General features: G+C 40.8%; 1 protein-coding gene across 1 annotated transcript; it reads left to right on the top strand.

Annotated features, from left to right (window-relative positions):
* The first annotated feature begins 3,844 nt into the window (after positions 1 to 3,844).
* Positions 3,845 to 14,857, top strand: NMRK2 (nicotinamide riboside kinase 2). Its single transcript, XM_061601972.1, has 8 exons — positions 3,845 to 4,039; positions 6,771 to 6,861; positions 11,454 to 11,502; positions 11,717 to 11,888; positions 13,220 to 13,291; positions 13,851 to 13,957; positions 14,303 to 14,388; positions 14,508 to 14,857. Exons 1-7 carry the CDS (start codon positions 4,014 to 4,016, stop codon positions 14,386 to 14,388), a joined length of 603 nt encoding a protein of 200 aa, XP_061457956.1. The 5' UTR covers positions 3,845 to 4,013; the 3' UTR covers positions 14,508 to 14,857.
* The last annotated feature ends 233 nt before the right edge of the window (positions 14,858 to 15,090 follow it).

Raw genomic sequence — 15,090 nt, 5'->3', positions numbered from 1 at the left:
CACTTGCACAAAACCCTGGGCTCAGAGGAGAAAAAAAAATTAACCTCACAGACAAACACGCCCAACATTAGAATTAATCTGTGTGCTTAAATGTCACCAGATTGTTTTGATCCCATCAGATCAGAAACAAATGGCTGCACACAAGAGGGCAGTGTTGACAAAATTACATTTGCAAGCTGGGTTTCAGCAGCTGTAAAGGGAGGAGGCTGCCTTTGCTTCCAAGCGTCTCTGCAGAGGAGTGCAGACCACACAGTTGGCTTGCGCATTTGATGCATAATGCCTAACTGTGAAGAAGCAGGCAGAAGAAGGTGCCATATAATGGGGATCTGTCTCCAACAGGGGCTTTATTGACTGGACTGGATGTTTGCAAAGAAAGGGAAAATGCTTTAGGGAATGTCTGCTTTGCATAATAGAATGCAGACCATGGTATTCCCGATCTCTGTGTATGGATGTGAAGGTTGGACAGTGAAAAAAGCGGATAAGAGAAAAATCAACTCATTTGAAATGTTGGAGGAGAGCTTTGCACATACCATGGACTGCGAAAAAGACAAATAATTGGGTGTTAGAACAAATTAAACCAGAACTGTCACTAGAAGCTAAAATGATGAAACTGAGGTCAGCTCTTGGAGGTCACTGATTCATAGGGTTGCCATAAGTTGTAATCGACTTGAAGGCACATAACAACAACAAAGCATGCATTGAGTCAAGGCGGCTTCTGGGACGTTTTAATGATCGCCATCTACTGACAACTGACATGTATCCCATAGGATTATAGGGTAATCCTCTGAGCAGGTGTGTTCTCACACCCCACTGGCCAAACATCTGGAAAATGTATGGTTCACAATCAAGTCATTTATGAAAACTTCTCTCTCTATCTCTCTCGTGGACTAGGTATAAAAACCAAAATAGCTGCAGAGATATCTACAAGTCTGGATAAGATTTCAATGGGACAATTTCAAAACATTTGAAGCTGGTTTCTAGCGAGGAGGACAATGAGAGAGGGGTCTGCTAGTTGAGATCCATATATCAGGAAATGCTGGGGACTGAATTTAGGACTGTATACATGCAGAATAATGTTCTTTTCTGCTCAGCTACAAAAAGCCACGTGGAGTCTTAGAAGAGATCCACAGGACCATGGACTGGCACACTCTTCTCCAGAAACAAATGGGATTACAGTAGCAATTCCTTATGAGATTTTTGCCAGCTTCTCCATGGATTTAATATGCTATGCATTTTTAGTTTTACAAGAATGGATTTGCCTTGAAATCTTGGGGACCGGACAGTTTGGTTAAAGCAGGGATGAGGAACCTGTGAACCTCCAGAAGTTGTTGGACTACAACACACAAACATTGCTCATGTCGGCTGAGGCTGATGGGAGTTGGAGTTCAACATCTGAAGGGCTAAGTTCCCCATCCTTGGTTTACTGTTAAATATTAGGAAATACATCCCCGTCCACCCACCCACCCACCCAGTATGAAATGAGGGGAGTTTGGAAAAAATGAGCCTAATGACATTTTACTACCACAATCTGTAATGCTTAAACATATTGTATCAGACATCCTCCCCAGTCTGACAATTGTAACATCTTCACTGCAAAACCCAGATGTTTCTTAAAAGACTTTACACAATCAATGTTCCACATTTCCAAATGTAAATATATGTGACCTTTTGTATATTCCTTGTCATAATCAATAGAGCATGCCACTATCAAAAGTGAAGTTTCCTGTCATCAAGGCCAGGCACAAACCACACACACACTCCTGTGTTTTCTTGTGTTACAAGTGGAGCCCAACTGCCCAAAAACATACTTGTAAAATGATGAGGGAAGTATAATCCTCCCCGCCCTGTTCTAAACGTGTTTATATTGAGATGGTTTAACTCTAGCAGATTGCTGTTAACTATGTATGTTGGTGACCCTTTTTCTTGCTTTATTTGAAGCAAAGAAAATCTGTGGATATTTAATAAAAAATACTGAGTCCAGCAAGCAAAGTGTCTCTTACATTTACAGCTGGTTATATATACATGTACATGTAATGGGGATTTTCAGAACAGCCTTTGCAAACTCAGTTTCCGTGTAAGGAAAAAGTACTGGAACTTGTTTTTCTTTTAAAAAAAAAAAAACTTTCAAGTATATAAATTGAGTTGATGGATGGTCCTGCAGTGGAGTCTGGTCCATTAGGGCAAACAGAACAGCAACAGCTACCTGTGTAGTGTCTACACTGACTGGCAGCAGCTCTCCAGCGTTTGAGAGAAATAGCTTTCCCAGCCCTACCCAGAGATGGCTGAAACTGAATATTAACATTTTTTTAAAGTATAAATTCTAGCTTTTGGAAATATTTAGGTGACCTTTCGTCTCTTTCATTTTTGCCACAGAGAGTGAGTACAGAGACGTGGGTGACCACTAGGAGGGGGAAATGTCACGTGCTGTTGACACTGACTTGCACATTCACACTGCCTGGCTGAGGAACGTGACCAGTGAATGTACTGGATAAACTTTGATACATGCCTTGTTATAATTCACTATGACTTATAGAGCAACTGAAAGAGGATTAACTGCTGCTTTTATGAGGAACACATAAGGAGACAAAATGTCCCTTGTGAGATGAAAATGCTCTGTGATGCACCGTTGCTGTGTTTTTCAACAAGCCCAGTTTGATACAGGCCCCAGACTTTTGTTTTTTATTAAAAAGCATCAATAATATTTTCTGAGCAGAAGAACAACACAAAAGAGGCCAGGGCTGGGTGTTGCAGGCGTATTCTGCAGCCTGTTCCTGACACAATAATGTATTTGTAGTGAATTAATTCTGCTTTATTAGTTGTCCTGCAAGGTTTCCCCACGGCTATGATTACTGTCTGGAGGGGGCTATAGCACAACAAAAGCGGGACAAAAATAAACTAGAGCCTTTGTGGTGTAAAATGTTATGAGGAAGTTACAAGATATGTCCTGGCTGGATTTGAAGCAGGGTGACCACCCCCAAACTTTTGTGGGTGTTCCTTCACAGGATTCCCATCCAGACAATCCTGTCTATTTCAATTTCTTTCTTGGTTCCTCGTTTTTCTACTGCTAAATTCAGTTCACATTTCTGTACCAGTTGGATATGATTATTATTTTAAAGTCCTCATGAAAATGCATCAACATTTTGGTACGGATTTCTCCTCATGTACATATTTGTATGCCATTTTGCTTAATATATACTTTATTTCTTTATTTTGCAAAAGTTTTCCTTGATATGCATACCTGTATGTGGACCGGATTTGGCTACATAGCAGTCAACATTTGGCATCTGCTGTTAGAGGGCCTCAAAGCTCACCACCCCAGCCACGGTTTAGACTGTTTTGTCTGAGAGAAGAAAATGAAATGGGCCAGTTGTTATTTATTAACCTCACATTCATACATTGATAGAAAATGTACAGTACTATCTATGTACACACACATACACAGAAATTCCAAGAAATTTAGGAGAAAGCAAAGAATAATTCTATACTTCTAGAAAACAGAAGGGGAAAATTCTGCTATAGATTTCTTAAAGAGGAGGAGGAGGAGGAGGAGGAGGAAGAAGAAGTGGGAGACATTTCTATGTTCCTCTTACTAATTTAGGCAAAGGAGAGGTAGCCAAAAAAGCTATTTATATCAAAACAACCCAGACAAGTGAGAAGTGAGTGAGGATCTGTGAAAAGTGCCTAACAGGTGCAGCTGAAGTCCGCATGACTTCTGCGTACAGCCGCTGCAGTGAGGATTGGCTAAAATGTGCCCCTTGTGCTCTTGGTAGCTATTAGTGCTTTTCCATCACCGACAGGGGCTGAAGGGGGGAGGGAAGAAAAAAGGGGAGTGGACGTTGCCACAGGGGTGTATAAATGACAGGCACACACGCTTTTTTTCCTGAATGAAATAGTTGAGCAGAGCAAGAGAAAGATTAGGCGAGAAGAACTTCTCTTTTCGTTGTTTCCCACCCTTCAAGCTTCTCATTCCCTGCATTCCTGCTTAAGCAGCAACCACAAGAAAACCCAGGAAGATGAAATACATCATTGGGATAGGAGGGTAAGTTGCTGCATCTCTCTTGCATTTGTTTTACATTTGCATGCTCCAGGATTTGAAATGCATATGTACATTAACGGGGTGGTGGTGGTTGCAAATTTGATATAGAGGTTAGGATCAAGAAGCCCTCCAAAACGTCAGGCTCTGTAGTTTAAAAAAAATGGAGTATTTTGAACTAGCCTTTCATGCAAATGTGGTGATGTTTCAAAACTGTTACTCCTCCTCCTCCTCCTCGGTGACTGCAGCTTAATGTGGCTTAAATGATCCAATGAAAAGTCATTTCACCATTTGAAGCCCTTTTCAGAAAGCTGGTAGTACTATGACTGCAGCTTCTTGATGGAAGCATCTTAATAGATATTTAAAAGACTTGCAGCTTTTATTCTGATATTTCATAAATCTTGAATGTGTCACTTTAAATAATATCAGAACCACAGAGCGAGAGAGATGAGCCGCCCTGATGTAACCTGTAGGGAAAGGTTCTCTTCCCAAAGACAGAAATTTGAAAGAATTCCTGTCGCAATGTATGGAATGAAATACCAAGGAAGACATCTGTCCATGTCCTTTCCCTGGATTTGCTTTTGCATGAGTATTCTGGATCTGGAGCCTAGCCAAGTCACCGGGATATTAAATTGTCCCCTCCATTAATGGAGCAGAAGAGGAGGCATGCTCAAGACAGAGCCTGCAAATGAATGGGAAAAGGGGACTCTGCCATTATCCAAGTGCACATGTGCATGGCCAAATGTATCCAAGAGCAATAGCTGAAGGACCATTGTTGTTGCGTGAGAACAATAGCTCAAAGGTGGTGGTTGTTTTTCCGTAATGAGATTTGTTAGTCACTTGTTACCCAAAGGCCTTCAAGTGACTTGCAACATTGTTAAAAACACAGAGAAAGATACAATAAAAGCAAAACAATTCAACAGCAACAACCCCCATTGTTGTTTCATCAGCGATTCTGTTTTCATAGGTTTGCTCTCATTGTATCACTTCAGGGAGTTGTTTCTGTTAAAAGGTTTGCACAAGGGGAAATGTTGAAGTGGGGGGAGTGTCACTGTTTTCTTCAGATTTTTAAAAAAGATGTTTTTTGAGAGGTTTTATTTTCAAAATGTTTTTGAGATGCTTTGTTTTTGGGATGTTTTAAGTATTTTGTTCTCTGTTTGCCGCCCTCGGCTCCTTCTGGGAGGAAGAGTGGGACAGAAGTTGTTTAATAATAATAAGAATGGGTTGCATGCAAGTAAGTTCTATCCAGTAGACACTCTGACGTGCATGGACCTAATTCAGTCATGCCTTTTTATCTTAACGGGTCTTCTCTGAGTAGGCCTACTATTGGGTGTTTTTTTAATATGCATATACACACACACACACACTTATATACATATATACGACAGAGAGAGAGATGGAGCATGTTTAAATCACCTCCTTTCCTCCCGCTCTGAAGAAACTAAATCTCCTTCCATTTCCCGCCTTTTCCCTCCCTTCTCTCCCCTCCCCCCAATACCATTTAACGGGAAAAAGCGGGAAGGGTTTCTACCTTGCCCGCGCGCGCGCCCCCGTTCCAAATCCAGGCGGTTAATGCTGGCGCCAGCTGCTTCTCTTTGGCAGCAGCAGCAGCCAATCACAATCCAGCGTTAGGAAAAGGCGGGCAATTTCAAACAGGCCTCTTCTCTTCCCTCCCCCCCCCGTGTAGGGCTTCTCCCCTTTTGCCTTTTTTTGGAGGGAAAGGAAAAGCTGAGGCGGCCCCGGAGCCCGCGCGCCGTAATCCCCGCCTTTCCCTCCCCCTGAACTCCCGTGCAGAGTTTACGTGGGGATAAGCCCCTCTTGAGTGCAGTGGGGCTTAGTCGTGCAGCCAAGAGAGCCTGTGCTTTATTTATTCAGAGCAGTGGTTCTCAAACTTTTTTGGTTTGCAGCGCACTGTAAAACATATAAAAAGTTTCTGGCGCACTTCATATACAAAATTAAAAATATATTAATATATTTTAAGCTATGAATAAAAAGAACAAACTATAGAAAACTGTTACTTACCCTATACAAATGGGTTTCTTCTCATTTTTAAGATATACCTTCATAATATTTGAGGCACACCTAGCCACCTCTTAGGGCGCACCAGTGTGCCTGGGCGCACCGTTTGAGAACCACAGGTTCAGAGGTAATTGAGTGCAATGGGGCTTACTCCTGTGGAAGTGCTCGTTCCCTTGCAAAGGCAACAGTTACTAATTTTCTTCTTTTCACTTGTCCATTGCCACATCTCCAAGCTCAGAAAAACTTTGCTGGTTGAATTTCTGCCTATTCTTAATTGGGAATTTCTGCAGAAGGCCACATGGAAATGCCTGCCATAAATAAAATATGGGTTATTTAAGAGTCATATGGCAACCTCGCCAGAAAACGACCCCAAATTACATTTCCGGTCAAAAATATCCCAACGTCAAACTGCACAATTCCAACACTTTTTTTATAAATACACATCCCAAAGATGGCTCCTTTTCAATCTGTGGAAATGGAAGGGTGGAGAGCAGCGATCTTATAGATCTCATTATTGTGTATATGTGTGTGTCCTATGGGCGCATTTTAGTTTCATTGATATCTAACAGCACTTAGATTTCTGATTTCCATGAATAGCATAATAATCCAAGCTTGAGCTGATGTTTGTGCAAAGGTTGCAGATGTGCTCATGGAATTGCATTGCTTGTCATTCTAACAAATTGTCCCCCACAATTCTGACCCATATTTTCTCATCCAGCGTGACCAATGGTGGCAAAACCACTTTGACCAATAGACTTATCAAAGCCCTTCCAAACTGTTGCGTTGTCCATCAGGATGACTTCTTCAAGGTAGGTAGAATTCTCCCCATTTAGTTTCATGTTGTTGTTTTAAACTATATATATATATATATATATATATATATATATATATATATATATATATCCACGATTTCATGCACAGGGCAGCATTTAGGAGAGGCGGTAAGCACTGTTCCGTTAGCACAAAAGCCAAGCAAGCTTCTCTGGCACACGCCTTAGCGCACTGTTACACATTTGTTTTGTCTGGTGCAAGAGGTGGCTGGTATATGCAATGGTTTCGGGAAGGCATGAGGAACCTGTAGCCTTCCAGATGTTGCTGCAACTCTCATCATCCCTGCCTATTTGCTGTGTGTTGCTGTTGGGGCTGGTAGGAGTTGTTCAGCAACATTTGCAGGGCCAAAGGTTCCCCCAGACCTGGTTTTAGGGCTCATGGATACACATACACACCATGCAGTGAAAGTGCATTGCTTCACCCAAAGAATCCTGGGAACACATTGGTGCTGGGAATTGTAGCTCTGTGAGGAGTAAACTACAGTTCCCAGGATTTTTAGGTGGAAGCTTTATGTGCACCTTAAACCTATGGTGTGGACGTGACTACATTTATTTATTGTTTATTTATGTGTTTGTTAAATTTATATCCCACCCTCCGTCTCAAAAGGACCACATGCACTGCAAGTCTAGTCCTGTCCACTTAGAAGTAAGTCCTATTGAATTCAGTGGGGCTTACTCCCAGGTAAGAAGGGTTAGGACTGTAGCTATAGAAACTTACTCCAGATTAGATAACCTCAGATATATTAAGGACCACACTCTTGGTTTTTGTGATCATCACTAACATGATGCTCCAAAATCATCAGCCTCATGTAAATCCTTTGGACATTTTTTTTCTTTAACCAAAATTATGATTGTTCCTTTGCAATGTCCTTCAAGCATTCCTTTATTATTATTATTTGAACTTTCCTTTGGATTGCTGTTATATTTAAAAAACAATAATATTTGCTATTTGCAAGAAAGGCCAGGGAAGGAACTGGCAATCCCACCCCATACATACGGTCTGCCTAGTAAACGTCACAAGACATCACCCTGAGAGTCGGAAACGACTCGCACTATAAGTGTGGGGACACCTTTACCTTTTATTTGCAAATATAATTTTTGCACCTGTGCATTTATTTAAAGAGAGGTTTTGTTTTTAACATGCAGCATAGCATAGCAAGATAAATTTGCTGCAAAGCATTTAGAAAGTGTGCCCTACCCCATTCCCACCCCCCTCCGGTGCTCTTGTTTCCCCCTCGCCCCCTCCCCTGCTGTTAACGATCCCCAAAGCTCCCACCCTTTACTCCAAAATTGTCTCTCATAATGCCAGTCCAGATCTTTGAAAACCAGCAGTCTCATAATCCATGATGGCTCAGGAGCTCACACGCACTCCATCGTGCACTTGTCATTGACCACATGTGTCCACAAGCGCACCTGTATCAGTTCAATATGCATGTCTGTGTGACTGAGCCCCGCAGTCCTTCCACCTCAAAGGCAGGGTGAAAGGACCTGCTAATGTGCAAAATGCCTATCAAACCTGCGGCACTAAGGCATGACAGGAATCATTGCCTTTGAACGCACAGGCCAGGACACCTGTGCTTCTTGGACCCCATCTCCCATCAGCCCCAGCCAGAATGACCAATGGTCAGAGCAATGGCCAACAGTTGGAGGGGCGCAGGTTTCCCTAGCCCTGTCTTAAAGGAACGCCTGCCTAAAGTGAAGGCTCAACTGTCCTACCCCACTAAGGCTGACACTTTTGAAAAGCCTTGCTGTACCAATTGGACACCAGTTCCTACCTTCACCTGTCCCACATGTGTGCACACACCTGAACCAAGTGATTTCACCCTGAGAGTCCTGTCCATTGTCGTACAAGTTGATACAAGCCATTCAGATGTCCACATAGGTATCCACACTAGATCAATGTTTATAAGAAATCTGTTCAAATGTAACAACGGTGGTGAGGTCTTCAAACCGTTGCATAATAGACAGCGGGTGTTTATACTTCCGGGATTAAAGTATGCGTCACGTAAGGGCTGGCGAAAACTTCTTTTGTTGTCCTGTCATTAATCCCCACATTATTTATTTATTATTTGATTCATATCCCGCCCTTCCTCCCAGTAGGAGCCCCAGGCGGCAAACCAAAGCACTAAAAACACTTTAAAACATCATAAAAACAGACTTCAAAATATATTAAAACACAACAACCATTAAAACCATATTTAAACAAAACATTTTTTTAAAAAGCTTTAAAAACATTTTTTTAAAAAGCTTTAAAAACATTTTTAAAAGAAGGTTTAAAAATATATTAAAAAGCAATTGCAACACAGACTGGGATAAGGTCTCTGCTTAAAAAGCTTGTTGAAAGAGGACAGTCTTCAGTAGGCGCCAAAAAGATGTTTAATATTTAAGGGGAGGGCATTCCAAAGGCTAGGCTCCACTACGCTAAAGGTCCATTTCCTACTACTACAGGAATATAGTTTAAAAGTAAATGGACATGTGCAAATATCAAGGATTTAGCCAGTAGAAAATTGATACAACTTCAGACCAAAAAAAAAAAATTTCATTGGACATGCCTGCATCCTATGCCTCAACCATTCCTAAATTGTGCTAGTCATTTGACATCTTGTAAACTATGGGTTAGTCTGATCCCATTGTGAGAGGTATGGCAATGAGAACCACTCCCAGTTTCCCACATAGGAGGCTGGATCCAGACTAAGATAACTTGTTTATTTATTCAAATCATTTATACCCCACTCTTGAGCTGGAAAGCTGTCAAGCAGCTTACAAATCGATTAATAATAATAATAATAATAATAATAATAAGATAGTACCTGCCCCTCAGGTTTACAATCTAAAAACACATGTCAGGAAAGGAAAAGTGAATGAGGAGGGAAGAGGAACACTTTAATCCTATTGAAATCAGTGGGACAATTTGGTCATAGCGAGCCTAAGCCACATAGATTTCAACAGGGCTAAAGCACGGTTTATCTCGTCTGGATCCAACCCAGAATAAATGCACTCACGCAGACAGAGCTATCTGAGGACTTCTTCACCAAACCTTCATAAGCAAGGCCGTGTGTCCATCCCTACAAGGGGTGTGTGTGGAAGCCGTGGCTGACAGAGCTGCAGCACTTGCCACAATCCCTCTGCTCCACTAATAGCTGAGTGTCAAAAGGAATAAGTGCAACTGTTGACATTTCCATAGTATGGGGAAATTCTACACAACTGCTTAAGACACAGGTGCACCTTCTCTTTATGGCAACATCAGAATGAGATTAAGCAGGAACTTTTGCTCTTATTTATTTATTTATTTATTTAACTTGTATACCACTTTATATTTCAAAAAATCTCAAAGTGGTTTACATTTCAACAAAAATCAATATAAGTTTTACATTCAATATTATTGCTAATAATAAGAAAAACAATCTACATTTTAAGTAACATAATTGAGCAATACATCTCTAAACAATATACATAACATGAAACCAAAGTGAATCATATACAAAACAAAGAATATAACAATTATAAAGTATATCTAAAAATTCACATGAATATTACAATAAAAGCACGTATACAATATCTTAAGCCTGTTTTAATTGGAATTAACTATTGAGAGGAAACCACTACTAAAAATGGACCCATACAGCATCAGGGCCACCAGCATTGGAGAACAAAGAAAAAATGAGTCTTTGAACTTCACAGAGGATTCGGGGGTGCTGCAACTGGCTGGTTACATTCACCAAAAGATAACTCAAATCTTGTATCTAACAAAATCTTATGAGGTGTTCTGTTTTTGGTGCCACAGACCTCATGGCCCTTCATCAAGACCTCTGCTTCCAGTGTAGCCCACACCCCAGGGCTTTCCTCATCTGACTGCCTGATGGCCTTCAGCTCAGTCCACGCCATCCCAACCATGTTGCTTGTTGCTTTGAATGTACAAGCGTCTGTGTAAAGGAGAACTGAACTTAAAAATGATAACAGCCACATTAGCAGACAACTTTTAATCAGTGGAATTTATTTATTGCATTTACATGTTGGCTCTGTGGCTCCCATAGGATCTCTTATCCAGATAGTTTACAGCAAGGGTGGGGAACCTTTGACCCTCCAGATGTTGCTGAACAACTCCCATCATCCCTGACTACTCTCCATGTTTGCTGGAGCTGATGGGAACTGTTGTTCAGCAACATCAGGAGGGCCATAGGTTCCCACATCTGCTTCAGATCATCCTGTGGGGCCATGAACTAATATGGCATCTGTAACCTATAACTAGCTATATTAGTAATATCCAAAAACTGGAGCTGTAGTGTTAGAGCCATGAGTCTGGGTTAGTTTGCTACTGTAAACAGGAACAACTAGCTAAAAATGGAGAGCAGCTAAAATTTGGGGCCAGGATGGACCAGCGGGGGTGTTGGGTAAAACCATCCAGGCTGTCATTTGCTCTGTACCGCAGCTGTTTTGCTAAGTGAGCACTTGCCTCCAGTGTGTGTGTTTGTGTGTGTGTTTTGCAATAAAGTGTCCAGGTTGTGATCAGATCGTAGGTAAACTGGTCACCCTGCGTTTGCAGCAATGTTTTATTGATCACTATATTTCAGCCACAAGATCAAATACAAGTCGGGGAAGACGGCTTTAAACAATGGGATGGTAAGCCCGGTGTTCGCTATAGGATGCAGTAATGTATATTTTCCTAAGTATATTTTTTATCACTATAATATTATTAAATAAAGACTTAACCGTAAAATTTACACAATTCTATAAATACAGTTTAATTTATACACTTTCACACTCTGAGTTTTTCGTCTTTTTTCTTTACTGACTTTTGTATGTGTGTGTGTATATATATATTTTTCCTAACTAGTGTTGGCTTCTCTGGATATGGACGCAATGGTGAGCACTGTACATGCATGGATTGAGAATCCAGTGAAGTTTGCCCGATCCCATGGAGTGAGTGTTTCCTGTGGATCAAAGGTGCCCAGTTCCGCTGATATTCACATACTGATTGTTGAAGGGTTCCTGCTATACAACTACAGGTAAATGTCTTTGCTGTTGTTGTAGTTGATGTTGACTTTAAAGTATTGCCAGGTGCCCTATAATCCAGCATGCTTCCCTCACTTCTGGATAACTGTTTTTTTCCATTGAGGGGTTTCGCCTGATATGTCCCCCTTCAAATCACACAAACGTCTGTCTTCCTGGCCAAGCTCCTTTTTAACAAAAGAAAGAACCAGGCATACTACAGATTTTAACAGCTTTATCTTCAGTCTCTCCACCCCTGCCTTAGACCAAGCTCTCCCGAGCAGCTTTAAGGGGCTCCTTTCTAGAACCAGCAACAAAATTACCTCCATTTGCACACGACAGAGAAAATGTAGAGAACTCTCTGGATCCAGTGTGAGATCCACACGTGTCCAGGCCCCACCTGTGGCCTCTCAGCAACCCATCACCACCACTGATGACCCATTAACATGTCTTCCACAAGCCACTGGTGACTCCAAGCTTAGTAGACTAAAATCCAGTGAACTGAACGAGATGGACAGAATGAGACTGAACTAATCCTTCAGTGTGATATGAAATGAATTGGCTACCTGATTTATTTTTTCCTAAATAAAACTTGAATGACTAGGTGTTTTGTACCAAATTGGTTTCCTACAGCAGCTGAAGGATTGGTTTATGACTTTAATGGAGGAAAAGGGTCAGAGTTGGTTAGCTTTGCATGGAGAAGGTCCTGGTTTCAATCCCTGGAATATCCAGGTGGAACTGGGACGGCCCCGTGTCTGAAAGAGCCACAGCCAGTCACTGTAGGCAAGGCTGAGCTCTGTAGATGATGGTCTGACTTGGCTTAAGGCACAATGTGGAATTGAGCCTTTAGTGTGGTAGCTCCTGCCCTTTGGAACTCCCTCCCACTACATATCAGACAGGCACCTCCTTGGTTGTCATTTTGGTGCCTGCTAAAGATGTTCCTCTTTCAACAAGCCTTCTAAAATCTGTCCCACTTGGTAGCTGACTTGGAAGTGAATTTATATTATGTGTGTGCTGTTATTTTGAACTGTTTTTGTATTTATAATTTGCTTAATTGTGTTTATATATGCAATTGTTTTGACTGTTTTTATAGTTATACATATACATAAGTGTTTTGTATGTTATGTTTTAAATTGCTTTGGGATGCCTCATGGAAAGTGATTCATAAATAGTTATAATCAATAGTAATAATACTTTCCAAGTTCTATGTCGATGTTCATGCAAATCTTACACCAAAAAAACCTTGCTATAATAGACCTTAGAAATCATGGATGATATTAAGTGAGCATATCATTTAGGAAAGTCGATATCTCAAGCGCTTTCTAATGTTATGTTTATTTTCCTGCAGACCGCTGATTGACTTGTTTGACAAACGCTACTACTTAGTGGTTCCATATGATGAATGCAAGTGGAGAAGAAGGTAAAGACTTTGAGTTGTATTCAACTAAGTCCTTCTCAAAGTAGAGCCACTGAAATTAATATACCTAAGTTAGTCATCTCTTTTAACTTCAATGGCTCCATTCTAAGTGGGACTAGCATTGAATATCAATATTGACTTAAAACTGAAATTTCATTTCATCCTCTCCCTGTTGCTAGGAAAAAAATGCAGGTTGTAGTATTAGAAAACTTCCCCTTCTGTTAAAAATCCAATCCCAAGCACATCTTTTCAAGGCACTTAGTATAAGGCTTGTACAGTGCTATCTCTGCAATGACTGAATATCAGGAACAGTGACCCTGCCCAGTTCTGACCCCATTCATCTAACTCAGTGCCATGCCACAGCTTTGGATAATGTATGCTCTGAGTGACAATGGCAGCTGCTAGAGATGGGAATGGAATTCAATTCAGATTGCATGTAAGGGGATTGAACCTGGGACCTTCTGCTTGCTGTGCAGATCCTCTACCCGGGTATAACAGCTACGCAGAAGACGTTAGTTCAGGAGAACTGTTCAGCTTAGCATACTTCCTTTTTTCTTTGCAGTACACGTAAATATACAGTACCTGACCCTCCTGGTCTCTTTGACGGTCACGTGTGGCCCATGTATCTTAAGCACAGGAAAGAAATGGAGGCCAGCAATGTTGACGTGGGTAAGGACCACCTAGCAATATCTTCACTCTGACTAAGTGGTGTGTGAGTGGTTGAGTGAGTGCAATAATTTTTTTTAAAATGTGAAGGGCTAGAGGATAATTTCCCCCCTTATATTTCTTTGTTTATTTGCTTACTTATTCAGTTTATATCTCACTGTTCCTCCAAAAGGAACCCTGGGCGGCAAACATATCAATAACAATATTGTTTTTAAGAAACCCAACAAGATTACAATTATCTTAATAAGACTACAGCGTTAGTGAGTCTCAATAGTCTACATCCATGCTAAATTGTTATATTAACTCAACAGCATGTGAAATTCCTAACTGCCCTGTTTTTCCTTTCAGTTTATCTGGATGGGCTGAAGTCCAAAGATGATCTTTATATGGAAGTGTTTGAAAATATACAGAACAAGCTTTTAAATTGTTCATAGGTGAATATATTCTCAGACTGGAAGGGGGGAGGAGGTTGGGGGGTGTTTCATTTCCTGGTTGCAAATAGCCCTTCTCTCACAATACTTTGGATATTAATTTCCTTATTCTTGTTTTACAGGATCAGTGGAAAACTGAAAGATCCATGTACAAATCTGATGTAAATACTATTTTGGATATTTACGGAAACATGTAGGGTTAAGTAAAATGCCCTTCCGACACTGTCCTTTGGAAAATAACTTTATGTATATAATTGAAAGTTAAGGTAGTTTATTTACAGCTCAACCATGGGCAGTTTTTTTTTATTTCCTTATTTTATATTCCATTGGTTTAAATGTGTATGTTTTAAAAATGCATTTTTATAATGGAATGCTTAGATGAAGTCTGTAAAATACCATTGTTTGTAGCTTTGTATCGATAGTTTGCTTGTATAACATCACACTGTACACTCAGTAAAGAAACATTTAAACACGTGGTCTCCTGTTCTGTTGCATCATTGTGGAGGAACGATAGCTCACAGAAACTCCCGGATTCAATCTCCAGCATCTCTAGATAGAGCTGAAAAAACACTCCTGCCTAAAACCCTGCAGAGCCACTACCTGTCAGTGTAGACAATACTAAGCTAGATGAACCAATGGTTTGACTCAGTATGAGGCAGTTTCCTATATTCCTATCTGGTTGGTCATAGTCAGACGTTCCAGAGA

This window comes from Rhineura floridana, chromosome 18, assembly GCF_030035675.1.
Source record: "Rhineura floridana isolate rRhiFlo1 chromosome 18, rRhiFlo1.hap2, whole genome shotgun sequence".
In the NCBI taxonomy this organism is placed as follows: domain Eukaryota; kingdom Metazoa; phylum Chordata; class Lepidosauria; order Squamata; family Rhineuridae; genus Rhineura; species Rhineura floridana.
This window is presented reverse-complemented; position numbering and strand designations above follow the sequence as displayed.

What these genes read in the sequence shown, in the direction of transcription:
- NMRK2 (XM_061601972.1), top strand. Translation starts at nt 4,014, where the DNA reads ATGAAATACATCATTGGGATAGGAGG. An exon ending in GAATGCAAGTGGAGAAGAAG is followed by an intron (nt 13,292 to 13,850) that starts GTAAAGACTTTG and finishes TTTTCTTTGCAG; the next exon opens with TACACGTAAATATACAGTAC. An exon ending in GGCCAGCAATGTTGACGTGG is followed by an intron (nt 13,958 to 14,302) that starts GTAAGGACCACC and finishes TTTTCCTTTCAG; the next exon opens with TTTATCTGGATGGGCTGAAG.